We start from the raw sequence: 23230 nt of genomic DNA, 5'->3' as shown, positions 1-23230 counted from the left end.
GTTTGGACCTAAAATATGCATTCTCTTTATATTTTTCTTTAAGTGATAGTGGAGTTAGTTCTTTGGTGAGAAAAGGGAAATGGGGAGCGTTTTGGGAAAATGCAGTGCGAAGTGCCAATGCCATTGTAATTGATTTTGGATTTTTTTTAATTCATTATTCAAACAGATTTTACTTTTGAGTACGTGCAAAGAGAAGCTCTCAGAGTTCCCCTTATCTTCAGAAATAAGGATGGACTGGGAATTAAGTAAGTTACAACCAAATCTTGATGATTAATAAATGCTTTTATAAAATAACCATTATGCTTTCCACTTGTATGTGATATTTCTTTTGATGATCTCAAAGTGTACTGCAATTAGTAAGACTGTCAGCACCCTTGAGAAGAGGAATGATTATTTTCCGCTTATAAACAAGCAGATAATGAGATCTATAAAAGTTAAGTGCATACAGCGTGGTGCTACACAATCAAAAATAAGTCAGTGATGAAAGTTAGGAATAAAATTCAAAGGTTCTTGCATCTAATCTGTGCTGTAGTGACAGAACAACCCCCTTTCAATTTTTGACTTCTCAATTGTTTTCTCCTTTACAGGTGGAATGTGTAATGATGCCTGTCATTTTCCATTATAATTGTGTCTCTTCAGAATGTTACAGCTTTGTAAATATTTAATAATGTCTAGTTAAAATGTGGTATTATTAGAGGCTTTTTGAGCTTGCATTTTGTTAATATCCAGTCATAAAGGATTTGATATTTTAATAAGAGAATCCTGAAAGTTTCTTTGTAAAAGTGACAGTGTCTAAGAGAGAAATATTAAAATTATATACTTTATCAGCCACATAATCCATAGTTTAGGTAAACGTTCCTTGATACTTTTGGAAATTAGGACTATGTAACTGATATATCTGAAAGGCAGAAAATGGATCTTCTGAAAGCATAATTTGCTCATTTTCAGTTGGAACACCTCAAAGTTTAGGGAACCAAGGAGTCCCAATTATTTAATTAAAAATAATTAATTGTTCAGTTTATTTCTTCAAGAGATGCTTCTCTTGGAGGAGTCATCTGAAGGACATATCTCCTGTGGAAAACGATGGATAATCGTCTGAGACAACTGCTCTCTCTATATGCATTGGTTTTAAACTGCCGCTTCTTAAGGGCGAATGATAGAAGCTTCCAGGGTTTCTGCTGGACAAGATGTCAGCCCTTCTCTTTAGGAAACGGTGATACTGCTGCATCTCCACAGAGATGCTCTCTGCATCTTGAGAATGGCTTGAGAAAACTTGGGGACCTGGAAAGGGGCAAAATATGCACCTTCTCGAGCAACCAGCAGTTCTGGCCGCCAGGTCTTCCACCTGTGCATGAGGACGGTCACAAATTCACCACAAGAAAGCTGGGGAGATGTTTCAGCTCCTCCTGTGCTACTGGTACCTGCTCAGCTGCTGCTCCGTCAGCGGAGAGGTGTGCGCTCATCCCGCAGACACAAACATCACCGGGCTTCAGATCCTCAGCGCCAATGGCAAGTGGCAGGGCGGTGTCAGAGATGGTGACGAGTACCGGAGCCTGGACCAGCGCTGGAGCAGACAGTGGTGCCTCCAGAACCCAGGCTGCTGATGTGCTGTAGGTGTTGGACAAGATCCTTCACAAAGACACCTTGTTTCTTGGTGTCTGTAAGCACATGATGTAATATATTTTTCTTCTTAATACCTCATTATTCAGGATTCTGTAGTGGGGCAATTTCCCCTCAGACTTTTCGGCATTCGGATCTCAGCTCACACATCATCTTTGGCTTCCCTATTGTTTCTGTGCCTGAAATCCGGAGAGCTGCCACCTAGCTCTCCCCTCTGCTTGTGCTGAGCCGTGTGCTCTCGCTGAAGCCTCCTGGTGTGACGCTGCCTTTGGAGAGCCGTCTTTGGTCTTTCTTCATCCAGGGGTTCAGAGACTCCTCAAGCTACTGGGGTCTTGTAAAGATTACAGCCTTCTTTTTTGTGTCATGTGCTGGCTTATTTTTTCTTCCAGATGTGTTGTTTTCAGAGGCATTTGCAGTCAGCCTTCCTGTTCCTCTCTGGAAGTCACCAGTAATTTTTTATTGAAACCTTGAAGAAGGGAGGACTTTGGCCTTCAGTGGTTATACACGATGTGTACGGACAGGCCGGGCTCTAGATGGACTCCTGTATTTTCCTGAGGCAAAAAAAAAGACCTGTCTTCAAATGCTTATGTGTATGCACACATAACACAGCGTGAGTCCACATATAGATAACCACGCCTCACAGAAGACCGTTGAAAATAAGGAACCTTTCTTTGAAAGCATTATCAGAGCAGTCAAATACCAGTTTCGGAACATGCATCGAAGTGAAGAAGTAAGATGACCAAGTGCAGCATTTAGTTTGCTGTGATGAGCTTAAAATAGTCGCAGCAACCAGGCTTGACTAGCCAGCTTTTCTGTTTCCTGCGGGCTGCCAGTATCTTTCTAATACTATTCTGACATCTTTCCTCCTTTCTAAGGCTGTTTTCCTTTCTCCCTTTTGTGAACCATCCACACGTCACGTGCAACTTCTTCCCCTAGCTGGAATTCACTGCCAAAGAACTGAGAGACAAAATACCAAAGTTTTCTTTTTTCTTTTGAGGATATTTTTGATCAATTAGTATGCTGACAAACATAAGAGCAAATTTATCTGATATGTGAGCTTTGGATGGTTCCTGCATGGAATCAGTTGAATTCTCCATGTCACAGTTAGTTGGGTGAATTGGTTTTTTATTTCCATTTTCTGCTGAATCATTGAATACTGACTGCTCCGGGGGATCGAAATACTGGAATTTGTAGATCAGTAATCTCTTATAGGACATTCAACATTCTAATATTTTTTATTTAAATGGGCATGACTTATTTTGAAATGATGTTGTAAAGGAATAGTATACACTTGGGCATAAATGTCACTAGAGGGAGAGAAGATTGGAAGCACAGTCTATGTGTATTTTAAATGAAAGAAGTGAAATGCATGAGCGAACTTTCCTATTTGACACTCTGCAGGATAACACAATTTGATTTAATTTTATTTACATCTCCACTTCTTGCACATATCTATCAAGAGCAGCTGGCATGCAGTGCATGAGTGTTGTGGATGTGTAGGTACGCACCTGCTGTGTGCAGTGTATTCAGGCAATATCAACGTAATATTGAAACCTGCAGGACCGATCCGAAACATTGGGAACCTTCAGCCTCACCTTCCTGACATTTATTGCTTGAAATGACAAGTGTCGCCGTCTGCCATCTTTCATCACCAGAGCGAGTCTGGACGCTCTGCCTTTAGATCTGAGTCATTTGCCGATGAAACTTGGGAACCTCATGTTCCACTTGAGGCTCTGGAGGAAATGGTGCTTTACTGGGTCTTCTCCAGCTTTACAAACGTCTCCAGTTTTATAATGAAACCGTGAAAATTGCTTTCCCTTGTATTTCTGACCACTGTGAACTGTTACTTGGATCGCCAGGAGCAGGAAAGTCCACCTGTGATCTCGTGGCAGGAGAGGAGCTGTTTTCCTTGGAGGGTTGATTGGCTGTTTCCAGGGTTGTAACTTGGAGAGAAAATGCTGTTTGGAGAGACGTTCCCTCTGGTATCTGAACAGGGGTCATCTTGCATTGTGTTGTGGTTAATCAGATACGTATGCTAGCCAGCGCCCGTCCTCTTAGGGCCTGAATAGGAGACTTCTCTAGCAAATCTTTAAACATTTACTGAAATGCAAGTTTGCACCAGTGCACCCTGAGCTGTTTGCATTTCTTTTCTGTTTGGGGCAACGTGGTTTGTGTATAACAGAATGCTGAAAATCTTCAATGTAGTCAGTCATATTTTGGTGTGAAGTCATCCTGCTATACTGTTCTTCACCTATTTTTTTTATGATATATGAAATCGTTGGATCCATTCGTAGTGTTCTTATGCAAGATGCATTGGCCTGAAAATTGCATAACAGTGATGAAAAAAAAATCTCTGCTCAGTTCTTGCATTGTTGGTATTCTCGATTTATATGTAGAAAAACAAATGGACCAACAGAGAAAAAAAACAAGGATATTCTAGATGTGCTCTCCAAAGAGCTAAACATGCAGTTTTGTTGTTAGCAAGTGTTGTATTCTTCCAGTTTGAGTAACATTTATTGTTGGTTGCTGCTGTAGCTCTGAGAAAGACTGGATTTGCTTGTCTGCATCTGGGTAGGGTTGTTATCTATCTTGGTTATTGATTTTTATTTTGATTTATACAAATGTGAAAAAGATTGTCCATCTAATTGTTCCACGTGTCTGACATAAAATACAGGCAAGCTGTGGCATTTGAAGATGAGCCTTGCATGTCCTTGTCGTCCACAAATAGTTCCTCCTTCCCCTGCTTTTGATTTTCTAGTACTTGGAAAAAAAGATGAGCTCTGAATGAACCCTGAAGGTCAGTAGATTCAGGCTGCTTCATTCTGGCAAGGGAGTGAATTCCAAAGCTGTGGGGCCCTTGCAGTTAAATGCAAAGATGTGAGGGTTGGCGAAGAACTAACAGAAGATACTGTCCAGCCTCCGCATCCCACCAGAGGAAGGTGATAAGGGTAAAAGAAAGTGGACAAACAGAATTTGGCAAATAGTTCTCAAGAATGGCAGTAAATGCATTTTTAAACTTTACCTTTCAGTGTTTTCTTAATAGCAAAACCCTATTGCTCTAAAAGATTGCCTGTGGGCTGGATCATTCTGATTTCTAACAGAATTATGTCAAAAGTGCTTTATGAGCAGAAGCAAGTGATTTCTCTTCCACCCAAGGCAGTACAAGAGGGACCAAGCACCCGGGTGGCAGCTCCCGCAGGGCTGTTTTTCACTACAATTCCTTACCCAGTTTTTGTGCAATTTGGAGTGTGAAATGCTGTCACAAAGGTGAAGTGAATCAGCTTTTAAACTGCACTACTGGTTTTGTTTTCTTTTTCTGTCTAGTCTATATGTTGCAGAATTTTACTCTCTACCTGACATGTAGAACTCACTTAACTCAATGTACTGGGCTGTTGTCTAATTACATTAAAGCCTAAAACATTGCCTCTGCTAGAAATGATCTTATAAATGAATCAACATGGGTGAACCAATTATGCTGCCATTTAATTTGCTCTGCGTTAGCCCAGACTGAATTGCACAACAATTTCCCTTCCCACCAAATAAAGCCTGGTCGTCTTCTGCCAGTCAGGGAGGTTTGGAACAGTCATTAAACAAAGGGTCTGTAATTCATTACTTTTGATATTTTATTTCCAAGCGGTGAATCCAATCTGTGATGATGTGACTTTGAACAAATTGCTTGTTTTATGCCTCAGTTTGTATTGACGATATTCACCTTAGGGAATATCTGTGAGGCGCCACCAGTTGCAAAGCGCTGCGATTGCTTAGCAGGAACGAGGTGTAAAGGTTTAGGATTTTATTGGAATCACCTCCAGCCCCTTCCCTCCCGCTCCAGTGCTGCTAGAGAGCACTTGAAAAGACACCTCGTCTCCTCTTTCATTACAGGGAGAGAAACTTTTATACACTTGCCCATGCAAAGATGAGATGTACGTCATTAAAACTTGCATTGTCCACACTTCCCAACGGCCTTGCTGGGTTCCACCTACTGCATCACGGACAAAGAGCACTATACATTTATGTCTCTTTTATTATGGTAACAAAAGTGTACCCATACTTATCTTGACGGTATTTAACATTGCTTTCTTTGCTAATTATAGAATGCCTGACCCGGATTTCACCGTCAGAGATGTGAAGCTATTAGTGGGTAAGTTATTTTGAATGCGCGGGATTAACTCTATACAGAACAGAATTGCTTTGAAATACTTGTCCAGTTGTGTTTGTAGACATTTGTGATAACTCTCAAAATCTGGGAGAAGGCATGGAGGAGCAATTTGTAAATTAAAAAGGCTGGGAGAACCCTAATTAGTAGCTGCACTGACCAGACTCTGATCTCATGCTGGATAATTGGCCATTTGAAAGAGAGCGAAAGCTTTTGCTCCTTACAGGTGTCCTACATACACTTTTGTGATCCTGGAAAGCAGCAGCTCTATTGATTGCGGTCCTATTTTTTATTTTTTATCTGTTGTAGAGCATCTGTTTGTAAAAGGTCTGATTGGAGCCATGTCACCTTTTGCCTGTGCTCTCCCCACCGTCTTTATCAGTGTCAGGCCAGGTCAGCGCTTTGAGGAGAGGTTGCCAAGAGAGACGGAGCACAAAGCCGTGCAAACCACCTGACTTTTGATAAGACACAAACCAGAGAAGCGATGACTGTAATCATCATATACTTCCTAGCAATTTTTGCAAAAGAATTTTTTTTTTTTAGCTCTAAGAAAAGCTACATTTTCAGTAGGAGATGATACAGTATGTTTCTTTGAAATCTGCTTTTCCTGAAGATGGATGTGTTATTTATCGTTTATCTGAAATTGTTACTGGATAGTGATAGTGCACTCTGTGAAGTCGTCGCTGGCTGTGTTAGCTGCCGTCCTTCACCGAGCCTTTCAACTGCATTCTTGCTATTTAGAACTTGCTGGCTTTATTTACACGTGTTGTGGCAGGAATTAATCTTTTAAATTATCCCAATTGCTGCATTCTGAAAGACAAATCTTTGAAAATTACTCTTGAATTTAACAATCAATAGGAATCTCAAGTCTGGAAAAGATGTAGTTAAGAAAAACAAGGGAGAGGAACTTGTGCCTCATTTCTGGTCGCTGGGGGTTATCTGTGAGAGAGGGGTTATCTCTGATAACCTTCCTTCACAAACAAAACTTGGCTATGGTGCTTTGTTTATGACCATTTATAAGTTAGGGAAAAAAAGAGCCACAAACCTCTTTGGCAGAAAATGTGAGGGAAGTGGTGTGCGAAGTGCTGTTTGGTGGCATTTCTCTTGGTCAATCTGCAGTTCAATTAGGATATCATTTAAGGTATTCGAAAGTCCTAAATTTGATGGATTTCCTAGGTACCTGCACATGCACATTTTTAAGTACAGAATAGCTCTTTTTGCTGCGGAGGAGCCTTGTGCATAAAACTTCTAATTATCTGTTTGCTATTTTGTGTGAATTTGTTCTGAGCTGATAAACTGCCATTCCTGTCTCTGCTGAAGTTGGGGTCTGACTTCGAGATGTTTTGGACCAGCGTAGTGTTGCATAACAACATTGTTTTTCCTGCATAACAGGCAAAGTGTGGGAGTTGCGTTTCCTCAAGATTGATGTCCCTTGAAATATTGGGGGGGTGGAGATTCCTGTGTACAGGGCCAGCAGAGAAAGAGGATATTTATAAATAAAATGAGATTTATAAAACAATGGAGCAGAAATAACAATCATAATTAACTCTGAGATTAACTTTAATGTAAAAGTGTGTGGTTTCTCACAGCTGGTTCAGCAATCCATGGATACACTCTAGGCCAGGTACCGCACGTCACGGGCCTTTTTTTATTGTGTTTGGACAAAGTCCCCTTTGGAGTCATTGTGCTGAGCCTGTAATTTGGTCAAGAACATTGTCACCTGCTGTCTTTTTTTAATACGTTGATGACTTCTGGCATCGCGGGTGGAAAGTTTGATTCAAAAGACCTGAAATATTTGGGAAATTGACTGTAGGTTACACCTGAAAAATCCTGGTTCTTATGGCAAATCGTTTCTGTCGCTCTGGAATTTGTGCCGGACGTTAACGGCCACGTTGACACTGAGAGCACACGGGGGCAATTCCTGTCTCCGTGCCTCATTTCTAAATTATCTCCTAATGATTTCAGGAAATACTGGTGAGCAATTTTCCTGTTGCATATCGTTGCTGAGAAGTTTTTCTAGTTTTAGCTTAATATATGTTGCACTCACAATCTAATGTTCAAATAAAGCAGGTGAAAATTCTTGTTTTATTAATACCTCTTGTGATTGTCCCTGCATTTATAGCAGACTCCTCAGATCTTGCCTGAACCTCCAGGTATCTGTGTTTCTGAAGCGCAGTGTTTTCAAAACTTATTCAAGGTTTTGCTGAACCTGGGAGGGGAATGATGTTTTGTGAATATGAAGTGGGATGATCATAACTCTGCATCTGAATGTGCGTGGGAGTTGATAGAGAACATAGCTTGAAAAATGTTGTGTTCTGTGTAAACTGGTTTGTTTTTTTTTTTAAGTGCTCATCATTATAGTATTTTGGTGCTATTTAAACCTATCATTTTTCCTCGTTTCTTCTTCGAATCAGGGGAAATGCATTTGTTATAGAACATTTCAAAGAGATGGTGCTGGGTTTTTCCAAAGCACATCAGTTCCATAGGAAGTTACTGAGCCTTTGGTCTCCAATTATTCTGAAATCTTACTTTCTATTTATAATATGATTATGGTGTCATCTCCATGTTTGGGTACCTGTAAGTAACAAGGAAATAAGGACAATTGGTAGCCTAGCTTTTAAAATTTCCCTTTGAAAACCGTAGTCTGTGTCAATAACAAGCAGAAAAAAAAAGGGGAGGGGGGGTGATAATTTTTTTTTTTTTGTGCCTACTTGGGCTTAGGCGTCTATTTTCTTTTTTAGTATTTTGCCAGACTTCCAAAGAAACATTTCCATTGCTTGTTGGATTTTTTGTTTGTTTGTTTTCGTTGTTTAAAACGTGCCAATACCAGCTGTAATTTAGTTGGGTGATGTTTATGACCAGCACATCCATGTGCATGAATGTGCACCTATGTGTAATGTATAACGTGTAACGTGTGTGATGAAACACTCTTCCCGTGCAGTTGCTTTATTTTAGAGAACAAACGCTTTAAACTGCACAGCTGGAAAGTGGTTATAACGAGACTCCGACCTCCATACGAAAGATATCCTGGATACTTTTTAAACCTGAGACAGTGGATTAATTTCAGCGGTTGGAATTTGTCTGATCTCTGCAGTGGCTTTGAGCCAAGAGCACAAATGGAGGAGAGCAGAGGAGTTACTGGCCCGCTCAGGAACTTGAGACGACTCTTGGAAGAAGAAAGGCTCTGTCGTGATTTAACAACTCTTAAGCTTTGTAATTTCATTGTGTAAGGTAGATTTGACTGCTAATTCTGAAGGACAAAATGTCGATGTAATCTCTTCATAAGCTGATTTAAAATTTGATTAAGAGGGTCATTGGCCCTCTTAATGTCTCCTTAAACATCTGCCACAGCTGCACTAAAATCTGTTAAGTGTGATTTTTGCAGGCTCCTAATTTTTCACTCTTGGCATGCCCTGCTGGTGTGGAGCCATGTAAATGTAAGTCACAGAGCTCTCTAGAATCACTCCAGAAGTGTCTTTACAAAAAAAAAAAAATTAAAAAAGGGGGTCAGTTTAGCTGAAAAACCGATTATGGGGAGTAACAGGTATGTGAAGTGGTAAGTGCTGGGACAGCACAATAGCAATTACTAATTTTTCCTCAGACTGTGATTCTGAGTGACTTATTGCTAATGCCCAGAAGCAGCAGCTGTACAGAATAATTGATGTTTTCCAGGCGTCTCTCGTTGGCTTCTTCCACCAATGATGTCTCTAGGCCACGGCTTTTAGCCTCGTGCCTAAATAAACTAAATAAACCACTAAATAAAACTAAGCGGCGCTGCTGGTCTGTAACATTCATTGCCTCCTCTCTACGGGCTGGTGTGGCTTTGTGTGCCAGGAAGTGATGGTGGTTTATTTAGTGTATTTCGGGACGAGTGTCAACGCCGGGATTCGGTGGCACACAAACCGAAAATCCCGGCGAGTGGCGAAAGGGGCCATTTCCAAACGTGCTGAGGATTGTAAGGGGAAAAAAAAGAGACTTTGAGAGGTTGTGATCCCCGGGCTGCAGAGGTTAAAGCTGCGAGCGCAGCGGTCGCTCCGGTGGGATCAGCAGCATTGTTGTGTGGAATTCGGCGTGCCCGGCCGGGCATTGTGTCAGTGGGAACAGCGCAAGTACAGGACTTGCACTATTCATGGGGTGGTCTAACAACTGACATCAACTCACTGATAGATTTTATTTAACTAACTCACTTAGGGTTTATTTATAGAATTAAAAGAAGTGTAGGAGCAGTGAAGAATGTATTGTCAGTCGTGTATTTTGCTGTTAAAATCTGATGCTGTAGACTGGAGTGTGCCATAAGGCTGACATGGATAGAAAATGTTTAGTTCCCTTCACTTAGTTGCTGTGTTCACAACTGTGTTGAAAGGCTTTGGTGTTTTCCTCTTGTATAAAGAATCCAAGTAAAGTTGAAAGCAGCAAAGCTTTTAATTGTGATAAAGTTTGTGCGTCGAGGTATGGCGGTTAAGAGCAAACAGGACAAAGCTCGGAAAACTGTTGCAGAGAGCAATCTTCACCAGGCCCAAGGAGATAATACACGAGATGGTACCTAATAGATCATTTCAATATTTGATTTCTGTGATTCTATCAAATCTTTGAAGACCTGGCAGCAGGCTTTGATCTCCAAGACAAAGGGTGAAAGGAAAACCAAGGCTCTACACACCCTGCTGCTTTCTTTGCTGGGAGTAGCTGAAGAGATACCTGATTATTGCTGGGTTTTGCTTTCTCGTTAGAAACACTGTAAGAACAGGAGGTGAGCCAAATATTTCTGTTGCAAATTGAGTGTTTAAAGAAATTTGTGTGAAGGTCTGTGCCTGAGCTATGAGCTTCTAATCGTGGTGTCAGTGGAGAAAGATCATAAAATGAATTACATTATTAAATCCTAGATGTTTGCAAGGAAAAAGCCCTATAACTAGAGGCATTTGGCCCCGCAAATGCTGCTGACAGGATTGGTTCTGGAGGAGATGCCGTTTGCTGTCATACCCCTGCTCATGGTTTATTCACTAAGCGAATAAGGTGTTAAGAACTTCATCGTAGCGCACTGAAGTGGGCAGCTGAGCTTTCTTTAACATCAGTGGAAGAAATTAGACCTGCAGAGGCGTATTTTACTGGCTGTTAAGGTCTTTTTCACAGGGGAGAGCCATAAGCAAGCTTTCTGAAGTTGGGCATCACAACATTTTGCTCATTGTGGGAGTAACTGCAATTCCATGGTGTGATGGTGCCCAGGAAATGGTGTGATCGTCTCTTCCCAGGTGGAAACGGGGCTGAAAGGTGAAGTGATCTGCTCAGGCGCCTCTTCAGCACGGTGCTGGAAACAGCATTTGGGGAGCCTCAGTTTCTAGTTTTCCTGTAAACTGTAAATGATGTACCGAGTGTGGTGAGCCACAGCCTCTGCTCTGCAGGGCTGGAACGGGGTGGAGCAAGTTCCCTCACTAGCTAATGTAAGCAGGCTGATATAAATAATTTAAATTCAGTTGGGACCAAAAGGATTACTGCCCGTCAAGTGTATGTAACAGCCATAAGCTACGTGAGGCTCTGTATCTAGCCATTTTTGTTCTGTTAAATACATATGCTACTGTAGTCGCCAGGAACTCCAGCTAAAATGAGAATGTACACACCAGATACTTCACAGAAAGACAAGAACCTCCCTAATCCGTGTTTCTGGAAGTAGATGATAATGAAAGGAGAGTGGAAAGAGATGCAAGCATTGTAGGTATTGATTATTCTGGGCTTGTAAAATGTGATTTTTATATATATATAAAACTGTACACACATGTATAGATGAATACATATACATATGTGTAAATTTAATTCAGTACTGAATCGAGCATCATCGATGGTGTCTCCACAGAAGAGAAAATTGTGGTGGTGGTGACTGCAGACCAAGTGGGCAAAGGCAGGAGGGAGGGCAGAAACCACGTAAAATGTTTCTTTTACCTTAGCAAACGGTTCTTCTGGTGTGTTAGCACAACGGTTCCCAAGCTGGCTGTGCAAACGTGTTCGGCTCTTTGTTAGCAGCTGCTCAAAAAAGCTGAACGCAAACCAGATAAGTGAGTAACTGCTTCCTAGTGATTTTTTTGGTTCTTTCCTCCTGTGTGTTTGCTCCCCCTCTCAAACCAACCTGCTCTGAAAATTGTATCATGGTTGAATTCACATTGAACTACAAAGCAAGTCGAGAGGCTCGTAGTGTGGTCTGCGGGCAAGTAGGGGAAATTTTGTCTTAATCAATGTTCAGTGCTCCATCCTGTGAAAGAAAATTAACCATGCAGATAGAAAAGAAGGACAAAGCAGCCGCCCACTGCAGTTCAGGAAACTTTTCCATCATTTCTGCTGAATAGAGACCCAGCGTTGCTTTTTCTATAGAGCGACGCTCCATTTGTTTCAAGGAAGTTGTGAAATTGGAGACGGAGAGGAGGTAGGAGAGAGGCTCATTAGAGGAGCTGTGTTGTGAGGGGTGCTCCCCCAAACCCAACGGGCTGTCTGGAGGAGGGACAATCTGCACCTCGGCCGGGGCGGACACGTGCGGGGTTTGTCCAGGGAATGGGGATGGCACCTCGGGAAGGGCAGAAGAGCCGAGTCAGGAGTCATTGGCCACTGAATCTCCAGGAGTCTTGTGTGGAGGGACGAGGAGGAAGCAGTGAGGTCTTTGCTCTGTTCCTGGGGCCCAAATAATGCGTTTTTTGCAACACAGTGGACCAGGCTCTGCTAGGGGAGGGTGTCAGCACTGATCTCACGGGAGGGGAGGTACTCGCGTGAAATATTTCCATTCATTGTAAGATTTCTCCTCTTGTTGCTCACAGTTTTTCTGTGCCTCACGGTGTGATCTGTGCCTGCCTTGCTCTCCGAGTTCTGCTTTTTTTCCTTTTCATCTAAGCGGGACTGTTGGAGTATTAACCAAAATGGAGTTAGCGAAAGCATCCTCGTTGTTGCTGTGGTTTGGAATGCCAATCTCTGTGTAGTTTTATAAAAAACCATATTGTTAAGATGTTCTTCATCCTGTGAGGATTCAGACTGGGGGCTCCCCAGTCTCTGGAGCCTGTGAGTTGCACCGTAAATTCATCAAGGGACTGAGACCCACAAGAGACAGGACCCGTCCGCACTGTCTGAGAGGAGCAGGGGGATCCAGGGCTCGGTGAGGATGGATCAGAACGGCTCCTTGAGGATGAGGCTGAGCTTGGATGTTCCTCACAAGTGACTGTAAAATAATGGCATGTCAGTGCTGTTCCCCTTGATCTGAGGATCCAAACCCAACATCTATGCTTGAAGGGAGCCGAGTTATGTACCTAGCTACGTACTTTTTCAAGGGAAAAAATGAAAAATCCAAAGCCAGCGTAGGCCAAGGCCAGTGATTCGTCTCAGATGTTATAAGGCTATTTGCACTGTTACAGCAACATGTCTTTGAGATCCAGTCTTTATAAAAACAAATAGTTCCTCCGTCGTGTTGTTTTGTGGCCAAGACTTGTTTTAAAATCTCTCACTGCTTTTAAAAAACACTTTGTTTTTAAAATCGAGTTCCACGTGTCCTCACAGTCGTGCTGTTGGGACTGCCCGTGTGCTTCATGCTCTGAAGCTTCTCTGTAATTGGAAAATCTGCTAAGTCAGAGCTCAACTAAAATCAGCAAGTAAATGTTACCGCTGAAAATTATAATTTCCAAGTTCCTGTAAGGTAGGACGGAGTAAACCACGGTCTGTCAACAAAAGGGCTTATAAGTACTGTTAGTGCGAGCTGGCCAGACTTCTGGCTGTTGCATTTCTTTTTAAATGTGAGAACTACAAGGAGGAAACATCTGGACAATTAAAAAAAAAAAAAAGCTGCTGTTTTACTGAAGCAATTCATTCCAATTCTGTCTAGCAGGTCTAAGTACAGCATTGAGGACTTACTGGCTCATCCTTTTGTCTGTCTTTTTTTTTCTTTCTTTTCCCTTGAGCGACCTCTCCTGTTTTCTTTGTATCCCTCTTTCTTTGGTGAGGCTGCTGTACTCCCTGATCTCACTGTGGTTGTGAGGAAGGACAGATAAATCCTTCCAGGCTCCAGAAAGTGCTATTAGGATGCTCTTACCAACTGTGAACCCATCATGATAGAGAGATCGACTTACTTTGTTGTAAGCAGGACCAGCAGGACTTGCCAGATGGGTTTTGTTTGTTTATCGCGGGATCTCTTAGTTCTTCATGGGACCCCAGCAGTCGCATATGTTGATCAGACAATGTAATGTGATTTCTGAGCCGTTTCTGTTCCCTATTTGCTCAAGTCTAGGAAGAATTACAAAGTTGTGGAGCTGCGCTGTGTTCTCTCCTGGGCAGAATTAAAATTAGAAACTAGACTTCAGAGTTTCTGAATGGATTTTTTTCAAGTGAAGGTTACATTAGTGATTTTCCTACAGTCTGAGGGCTCTGCGTGGTTTGTTAAAAATTGAAGCAGTTTGCAGCAGCTGTGAAGAAATCATCCGGGACTTTGGCATCCACCAATACTAAGGTGAAGCACCGCACATGTAGAGTGGAAATCTCTCCGTATAAAGTGGTGTATTGCAGACGTTCAGGGGACATCGCCTCATTTACCATGCACTGGGTTTGTGCCTCTTAACTAGCTGATTGTTCAGGAAGGAAAGCTCGGGTCTGCGCTGTCAGAAGCAGCCGTCGGGGCTGTGGTTCCTGTCGCTGTGATTTCCCCCGGTGGGCGCTGGACGCGCATCCCTCTCCCGTGTTTGCGGAGCTGTGCTGGCAAAGGCAGGGAGCCGACCCTGCTTAAAAAAATTATTTAAGCCTCAGCAGTTTCTTGAGTATTGGCGAACAGTTTGTATCACGAAACCAGGACCCAGGGCAGAGGTTAAAACTTGCCCAGTGTCCCTGACAGGCTGGAAATAGAAACTTGTCCCTCTAATTCCCGTGCTGCGCTCTAGTACCAGGCTATCTTTTTGTCATCTAAACTGGCATCTAGTTTTCACTCTTGGTGCCTGTTATGTGCCCTGGTGCAGTGTCTCTTTTCCCCGTGCATCTAACAGCTTGATTTTTTGCCATACCAATTAAGTCTGAACTGCTGTCCTGCTCATTCCCTCCCTTGCAGTGAGGTGGTTCAGAAAGTTGAACTGGCAGGAAATTCGCATTGTCTTCCTCTCTCACAGAGAGGTGGAGGAATATGTATATATATTTAGTTAGTTAGTTAGTTAGTTAATGCTGGTTTAGCTCTCAGCACTAAGGGATGCTGGGCTAAGACGTGATGGGTATAGAATTCTACCTCTGTCCTGAGTTTCCAGCGGGGAGCTGTGCGCCAGAGCCTGGCGAGTGAGCCTTGGACCAGGATTAGAGCTTCTGTGCAACAAAATAAATAAATATAAGGTATTTGATGCTTTTTTTGCTGTTTCTTTTGGCTCTTAGAAACAAAAAATGAAATATTGTAACACTCGCTTGCCTATGTTTAGCATGTCCGCTGACTTGCCATTTTGGAAGTAGAACCATTTCTATTTTTAGAGCTGAGTTTCCTGTTTGAACTCTCTTTAAGTTTGTCCTTTGCCTAACACAGTCAAACTCTTAAAAAAAATCTTTGTTAAACTGGGACAGTTTTGCTAAAAACAGTCATTCATGTCTGGATATAAACAGCAGTAAATCTGCTTTGAATGAACGTTATAATACTTTTTTTTCTCCATGTGATTTTTCACTAGCTGAAGTTTCAAAAAATCAGTGAAAATTAACAGTTGATGTTTTGGGTAGATGTAAGGATACTAATTGATTCTATATAATGCCATTCTATATAATGCCACTAAAACACATTATTTGCCCTGAGCCTCTTTCTTTAGTCTAGTCCTGTAGCATTAAGGCTTAAGACTTCTTGCTGGCTTAAGCTCTTTCTGTGGATATGCTCTAAATACCTTTTTTTGCTTGAAAAAAACCCTAATAACGTGGGTTATTGCAATTTGGCAGTTTTATACCAAATGATGAAGCTGCAGACACCAAGGAGGGGAAGGAGGGGGAAGGTACGTGTCAGGTACTCGTAGCTTTACATCTCCCTAAGAAGGAAATAATTTAACCCAGTGAAATGCTTGTGCTGGAGGGGACACCGGGGCGAGGGGGTGTAAGAGGAAAGGCAGAGCACGGCAAAGGGGGAGCTGGGAGGGTTGGGGATACTTGTCTGGTGGTGAACCAGGCTGGGAAAACACTGGGAGAGAAAACAAACTAGGCGGTATGTGGGAGAGATGGGCGCGAGTGTCCAAACTGGGCTCTTACTGCCCTTTGTTCTTCTGTGCCCTGGGGTGGATCTGGGAGCGATGGGACAGGGACGCGTCTCTCTTAAGTTGTTCTCACCCTGGGCATGAAATGCAGGGAATGTCATGAATAGCTCTACTTGAGCAAGGACTTTCTGCCCTGATTCACGTCCCTCCCAGCTGGTGTGGGATGTCGTCGGTGTCCTGTGGGCAGCAGAAGCAAACGTGCTTTCCAGCTCCAGGAGCTCTGGAGGGATTAACCATCATGCAAGTCAAAGCCTCGGTCTTTAGGTGCAATTAACCTGCTAGTGAAGTTAGCAGATTTCCTAAGGCCCTGCCAAAAATCCTCCTTTACAAACCAAGGATATTTTTTTTTCCCAGTAAGAAGCATAAAGATTAGAAAGGACCAGCAGGCCTGTCCCTCTGCGTTTGAGATCGGCTTCTGGCTGTAGATGCCATGCTGGACCTTGGGCACAGATCTCACTTCAGTCACAGATGGTTAAAAAAATTCCCTGAGCTAGCTTTATCCTCTTAATGGACAGGCTTGATAATCATTCTTACAGAAAGGACATCTCGTCATTCCTCTGCGGTGGGAGAATCGCACCTTTTTCTGCCCGCGGTGGCTGGGGACGAGGCAGCAGCCTGGAAACCGCTGGTGTAATTTTCACCTCTGATTCACACCTCCCGTGCGTTTCTCATATTCTACTGCCTGGCTCGTGTTTGCTTTGTTTAAGGACTCCCTCTTGATTGCCCTGCTCCTGTTATTGATGCTAAGTCCACGTCAGGGAAGAGGGAGGGCTGTTTTGAAGACTGGAGTCTGGTAGCCTGGGTAATGCAGGTCTGAAGTCATTTCAGGTCAAGGCATGGGAAGGCAGCGCTTCACCTTTTTAGGAATGGGAAACAGCAACCGTTGGACCCCAGAGGAGATTATTATAGTCCTAGAATTTCCTATTCACTGTTCCCTCTCTGGCAAATCACTGAAATGTTCTATACATGAAGCAAAGTGTGAGTGCAGATTCTGCAGGGGAGGTAGATGAGAACTCTGCCGAATGACTTGGGAGCTGGAGCCCATCACTGCCTGGGGTGGACCCGGCGAAGCTGTGATTTGTGAAAGTGTTTGCTGATGCGGGAAAGGTGCCTGTGTAACCTGCATTCATGAAGTGCAGTTCTCTTTCTGACTAGAGGACACCTCCCTGTTGCTCTCAAAATATTTTTGCCGAGAAGCCCAGAAGAGAAAAGAGCAAATCTCCAAATCAAACTGACTTGTACAGGCTGGGCACTCTACACAAGTAATTTTTCCTCCAGCTGTTTTTGTATTAAAAAATACCGATATTGCAACAAATAGCAATGTTGTAGGATTTAATCTGCTAAAACATTTACACCATCTTGGTCACTGGGCCTCTAAATAAAGGGGAAAAATATTATATATACTATTCCTCCCTTTAATTTTACTAAATGTGGGCTGGAGTAACTTTATTTTTTTAAGGTTTCAAATGAGGCATAGTTCTAAAGTAGATTTCCTGATTGATTTGGTTTTCCAGCTTACATCTCTGCAACTGATTCTTCCCTCTCCTCTGTGCTTGTGTCTGTTCCTCTTGTGAAAGATGGCGCTGGCTTGTTTCTTAGTTACTGTCTTCGTGATCCTTTGGGGATTTGCTTGTGCTTGATGAGCAAGCAGCAGGAGAGGAGGAAAACATTTCTTCTTTAGGCTGTAAAATCCCCTCCAGTGAACCTCAGCATCGCCACTTTGCCCCTGAGTCAGATCGGCCATGGGAGAGGAAACACGTTCTCCGGTCAAGGTATTGGAAAAAAGTCCTGGGAAGCCAAGGATGAGGCGATGCGTGGTGCACCGGAGCTTCCCGTGCCGGCAGGAGGAGATGCTCTGTGCCAGCTGGGGATCCAGGTATATGTTAATCCAGGCGCAGCGAGGGATGAGCTGAAGCCAGGAATACGGTCCCTGCGAGCGGAGGAGGCTGCGGGGTGGCTGAGATCCTGCTGGGACCCAGTGCCGCGTTGGGCTTGGCCGAGTGGGGACAGGGCGAGAGTGTGGCAGCTAGGAAATGGTTAACAGAAATGGTACAGCAAGTAAAATTCAGAAATCCAGCCTGAGCTGAGATCTCTCAGCCTCTCACTGCTTTTTGGAGCCCCTGTGTTATTCTTTCCCTTGTCCTTCACCTGTCTCCCCTTCTGGATGATATTTTTCAGCCTTCTCCTAGGGGCAGGAAATAGAAGAAAGAGCTGAATCTTTTCAGGAAAGAAGAGATAAAGTTGGCTGTAAGCCAGAACCACTAGGAAGTGGGCAGGAAGCACGAGGCTGTTAACTTGTAATTATACGTCTCAAATTTTGCGAGCGGTACTCCAAGAATCATTATGTATGGGCTTGTTTGATAGTGCTGTGGTTTAAGAGAAAAACATCCCCTCAAATTACTCTTTAATTTGGAAGTCAAGAGACTATCAATTCAAATCTTAGCTCTTCTGCCCGTAATTGGTAATCGTGCACATTTAACAAACCTGCTATTGAACTGGGCCTCATATTTTTAATTCATCAGGTAACTGCTGATTTTCCTTTCAGGAGGGATAATTGAGAGGCTGTACAAGGTCGCTTCCAGCAAAGCTGAGATCAAACCTAGACTGTAATGTGGCACATCCTAGACTCTGCCACACAGTCCTTCAAATATAATTTTTCAGTATCCATGTACTTAACCTCTCTGGGCTTTAGCCACCGGTTTAATCCCGGCCAGAAATCAGGCTGACTTTTATTCAGGGGCTGTTGAGCAGGACTTCACCCTGGTTGCTAACCCATTGAGTTGAAAAAATACTTTCCCCCCTAGATAGTAAACAGTTAGACAAACAAATGAACAACCCCAACCCCAAACTAGATTTTGTTTCAAACATGTAAATACCAAATTTAAAGACTCTCGTGCTTTTTTGCACATCACTGAACTTTCTGCCTGTCCTGTCTCAAGGTGGCGACACCACAAACAGTCCAACCTCAGAGTGAGGATGAAATCCTGTTTGCAGCCCTTGGACTGAAGAGTTTGACTGACCCGCCAGTGGAACTACTCCAGATTTACATTGTGTATTTTTTTTTCACTTTGATTGCAAAGCTTTATGGTCTTGAGTTCCTTTCCAGAATCATTATCACATCTGTCACTGTCATTGCTATCAGTGGCTAAGGATGTTTTTAATGGAGTGATGCAATCCAAACGATCACTCTTGCTGAAATACTGCTCCCCAGCACACAATAGGCCAGGTTCCATAATTATTAATAATTCCGTCTGATGGAATACATTGGCCCTCCATTTTGTTTTACTGCAATTTATTTTGAGGTATTTCTTCAGCAGTGAAAATGGTTTTGGAGTGATTTTTTTTTAAACGTTGTGAGTTTGTTTGCTGGAATCCTCCTCTCATGGAAATGGGGCATGTCTCTCACGGGCTCTTGTTTGCTCGCACACAAATGAACTGCTAATTAGGATGATGAAATTGCTGGGAGAGGTGAAACCTTCCAGTTGGCCGAAGAGAAGATTGTGGATTAATCTATATGAAGCTGAAGGCTCAAGTAAAACTCCTGTTCAACATTCTGGTGCTAATGAGACTTGTATGCCTGCCACTCGAGGAGGTGCAAGTATGTCCTGCAGTTTTTGTTCAGAGATCCAAAGTCGGGGTTTGCTCTTCTGTGGCATTTAGTGCTTTCATCTCCACTGGTGATGGCTGGAATTGGGAATACTCAGCATTCTGTATAAGGTGTTTGGCTGTTTATAGCACCCGGTGATGCAAGGCAGGTTGCTCTTTATGGATAATTTTTGTACACGAGTAAAAGCATCTTGAGAGGCATATGGATGTTTAGAAAATTGCAGAGTATGATTTGGAGAGTTATTTGTCTTGCATGCCCCCTGCTACCATATTATATCGCTTCTGCATGGATTTTAATGTACTCCTGCTTATGTCAGTCCACATGTCAGTCCTCATGTCTCAGTCTCTCTGAAATAGAGAGAACAAGTGACTTGTTCAGTGTCACACTGGACACAAAGTCTTTGTCCAAATTTGTTCCCTGCTCGAGCTGCTCAGGACCCATGGAGGGACTGATGCTGGTCTCTGCTTGTCCTCTAATAACAGTTTCCCTGCAGTTGCTGAGAATTTATATACATATGTAAATAAATAAAGCAAAGGTAAATGTTCTGAGAGTGTCTCTGTGTGTTTGCAGGAAGCCGACGGATAGTGGACGTGATGGACGTGAACACGCAGAGGGGCGTTGAAATGAGCATGTCCCAGTTTGTGAGATACTACGAAACGCCAGAAGCCCAGCGTGAAAAGCTCTACAACGTCATCAGCCTGGAGTTCAGTCACACGAAGCTGGAGAACATTGTCAAGCGGCCCAATGTGGTAAGGGACCCTGTGGTGCTGGTGTTTATTTGCAGCTTCCCCAGTCACCAATTGCTTTGCAATAAATAAAACACGGAGTTTAAACAAGGTGATGTGAAGTACCTGTAACTCCTGTCTGTTTAGTGTTAGCATCTGTTTTTCACCTGGGTGGAAAGCTGGTCTCCTTGACACTGGAACTTAATTTACAGGTATTAGACATGTGATGAGCTCTTAATCATTCAGTTTGCACAGATAGCAAGTTCCTCCAAGGTATTTAGGGGAAATTCCATCCAAAATTAAATACCTATCGTTTTTCGTCCTCTAAGGAGGAGGAATTTTAAAGCTATTATAAGGAAGCTTAAATTCCTTATATATGAACCCTCCTATTAACTAAATAATGTTCAGGGGCTTCCAAAGCAAAAACTGGGAAACACATGTATTAAATGTAGAAATTTATACGTTATTTAATTAAATCAGCATAATTACTGCTGTGTCAGAATTGGCGGTGTCAGAGGAAGGGGGCAGATTTGTATCATTTTTTAAAGGTAGACGGCTCCTGTGATTTGGTTTCCCAATGGAGTCACCAGCAGTGAAACTGTGACCTTGCTAATAAAGATGATTTCACTTATCACTAAAATGTAGCCACGTGTGGGCGAGGGTTAGTGCATCGACTCAGTAACACACAGGGATGGAGGAAATGGCATTGGAGGTTTCAGAATATCTCCTCGGGACGCTTGGCAGAGACTTCGAGCATCAGTCCTGGTTGATCAGGGGACAAAGGGACTTCTCCAAGCAGAATGTCTGTGCTGCGCGTTCCCTCTCTCTCTGCTCGTGTCACTACTGGGTGTGAAGCTATAGCTCTATGATGTTTTGTTGTCAGACACTCTTCTCCTCCACATTTCTAAATGCTACTGTAGTTATACCAGCAGGTTTTTTTTGCTGGGGACATCTCTTGCCTGTGCAGATGATATAAACACCACACCTCTGCCTGAACAGGTGAAAAATAGATGGCAGCTCCAGTTGCTGATTTGTAGAATTAATTCTTAAGCAATCTTTTGTGTTCTGTTACATATCACAAATTTAATATTAAGCACATATTTAAAAGTTTGAGCATTTTTTTGCTGTCATCCAGACACTAGTGGGAAGTTCGGAAATGCTCTGGGGAGTTTCTGGTGTTCAACCAGTCCCAGTTTTCCCAAGCACATCATGCTCAGTGAGCTTTTAAAACATCTGTGCAAATTTCCTGGGTGCTGAAAACTGAAAAAATGCAATTAGATACCTGTTAACATGTGTAAATGAATACTTCATATCTGTTTCATATGGCCTGAGTGCACAATTGTTTGTAAAACCAGGAATATTTAGATCTTGCTGAAAGAGATATTTGCAATCCCAGTAGGTACTTGGGAACAGAAAAGAGGGTGCTGGGGAAGTGGGTGCTGAGAGGAAGCCCAGGACATAAAGTCAGATACTAGTCACATCCTATATTTGTATAAGTGGTTCCCTTGAATTCTGCAGAGCTCTCTGAGCCCACGTAAGGCAGAAATACTTGATTCATGTTCCCTGTTGTGTAAAGACTGTGGGTTGTAATATCAGAATGTGGGAATTATTTCGGAATCCCAACATCAAATTTATTTTCACACACAATTGTGATATTGATGCAATTGGTCCTGTTCCTACTAGCTGCATTATCTCCTGTTGCCTCTTCTCAAAGTACTGGGTGTTATCAACAGTACCAGGTGCAGATGGAGAAATAAATGGGAGTCAGCCCCAATCTGCAAGAATTTCATGTGCTAGTTGCCCTATTCTGGGGATACAAAGAATTGAGTTGACTCATACAAATAACGTTCTTGGGTGGGTCTTTAAAAAGATTGAGCAGGCAGGAGACTCAGGGGGCTGCTAAGTGGGACTTCTCTGTTCTTCTGCATGCAATCAGGGGACAGCTTTGTCCCCAACGCCTAGGGCAGGCCTTGCAGTCCTTATTGACCCAGGAATGGAGGTTCATCCACACATGACGATTTTTGGAGCTGGGTCGGGATGTGCAGCCACGCTGTGGCCGAACGCAGCACTACAGCCTGCCTGGGGGGACGGCCCAAGCTGGCTGAGGCTTCCCCTTGTTTCGAAACCTGGCACAAGAGATGCACTTGCATAACCCGAAGGGAGTGTTACGGGTTTCCAGCGCAGGCTCCATCATAAAACAGACCAAAGGATGAGTCAGGGGTTTCTCCTCACTGGGACCGCGATAGACAGACTGCAGCCCATGCTCTGGTCAGCCAGAACAGGAGCTGTGTTTCAATGTCCCTGAATAATTTTCAGTTTCTATTTCTTTCTCACCTTGCTGGCAGTATGTTCCCGATTGCTCAATTTGCACTGTTTTCTCCTGCCCGCGCTTCCTAAAAGTTTGGCTTTTGGACAAGAACTTGGGTGAATTCTATATCCAAGTAGAACAATGAAGGAAGAGCACAGTAGGTGATAATGTAATTACTCAAATCAGGATTTGGCCAGAACAGTAGTGTTAATGTTCCTTGAAATGTAAGGTATTGGAATAATATAATCTCTTTTATGTTTGTATTTTAGTGCTCATAAATGCAATTTCTAGACTATTGACTACAAAAATGCATTTGGTACAGGCAGCAGGTGATGCTGCAGGAGCAGGTGCTCATAGGTGCCCCAAGGTGAGAATTTGCACCCAGTCAAATTGGCTGCAAAACTCTACTCGCTCTGGGCTGTGAGGGGCTGAGTTGTGGTGATGAAGTGCTGCACCTGAATGAGTTGGGTCCGTAGGACTTTTTTTGATGACCAGCAAGGTTCTTGCTGTTTGTGAGGACTTGCAGCTGTCATTGTCAGAGGTTTTGCCAACAGGAGGATATCCTGCCATGTGTTCAGTGATTAACTGTGGATTTTG

The 23230-nt window shown here is 43.0% G+C and overlaps 1 protein-coding gene across 3 annotated transcripts in view; it reads left to right on the top strand.

The window, feature by feature from the left end:
* Positions 1 to 23230, top strand: part of KDM2B (lysine demethylase 2B) — a 115464-nt gene that overhangs the window by 10591 nt on the left and 81643 nt on the right. For all 3 annotated transcript variants that reach the window (XM_065646776.1, XM_065646777.1, XM_065646775.1), the window contains 3 exons: positions 167 to 245; positions 5715 to 5761; positions 20171 to 20349. In XM_065646776.1, coding sequence (XP_065502848.1) covers positions 167 to 245; positions 5715 to 5761; positions 20171 to 20349 — 305 coding nt within the window. The remainder of the gene's footprint in view (positions 1 to 166; positions 246 to 5714; positions 5762 to 20170; positions 20350 to 23230) is intronic.

This window comes from Caloenas nicobarica, chromosome 16 (assembly GCF_036013445.1).
Source record: "Caloenas nicobarica isolate bCalNic1 chromosome 16, bCalNic1.hap1, whole genome shotgun sequence".
Taxonomy (NCBI): domain Eukaryota; kingdom Metazoa; phylum Chordata; class Aves; order Columbiformes; family Columbidae; genus Caloenas; species Caloenas nicobarica.
This window is presented reverse-complemented; position numbering and strand designations above follow the sequence as displayed.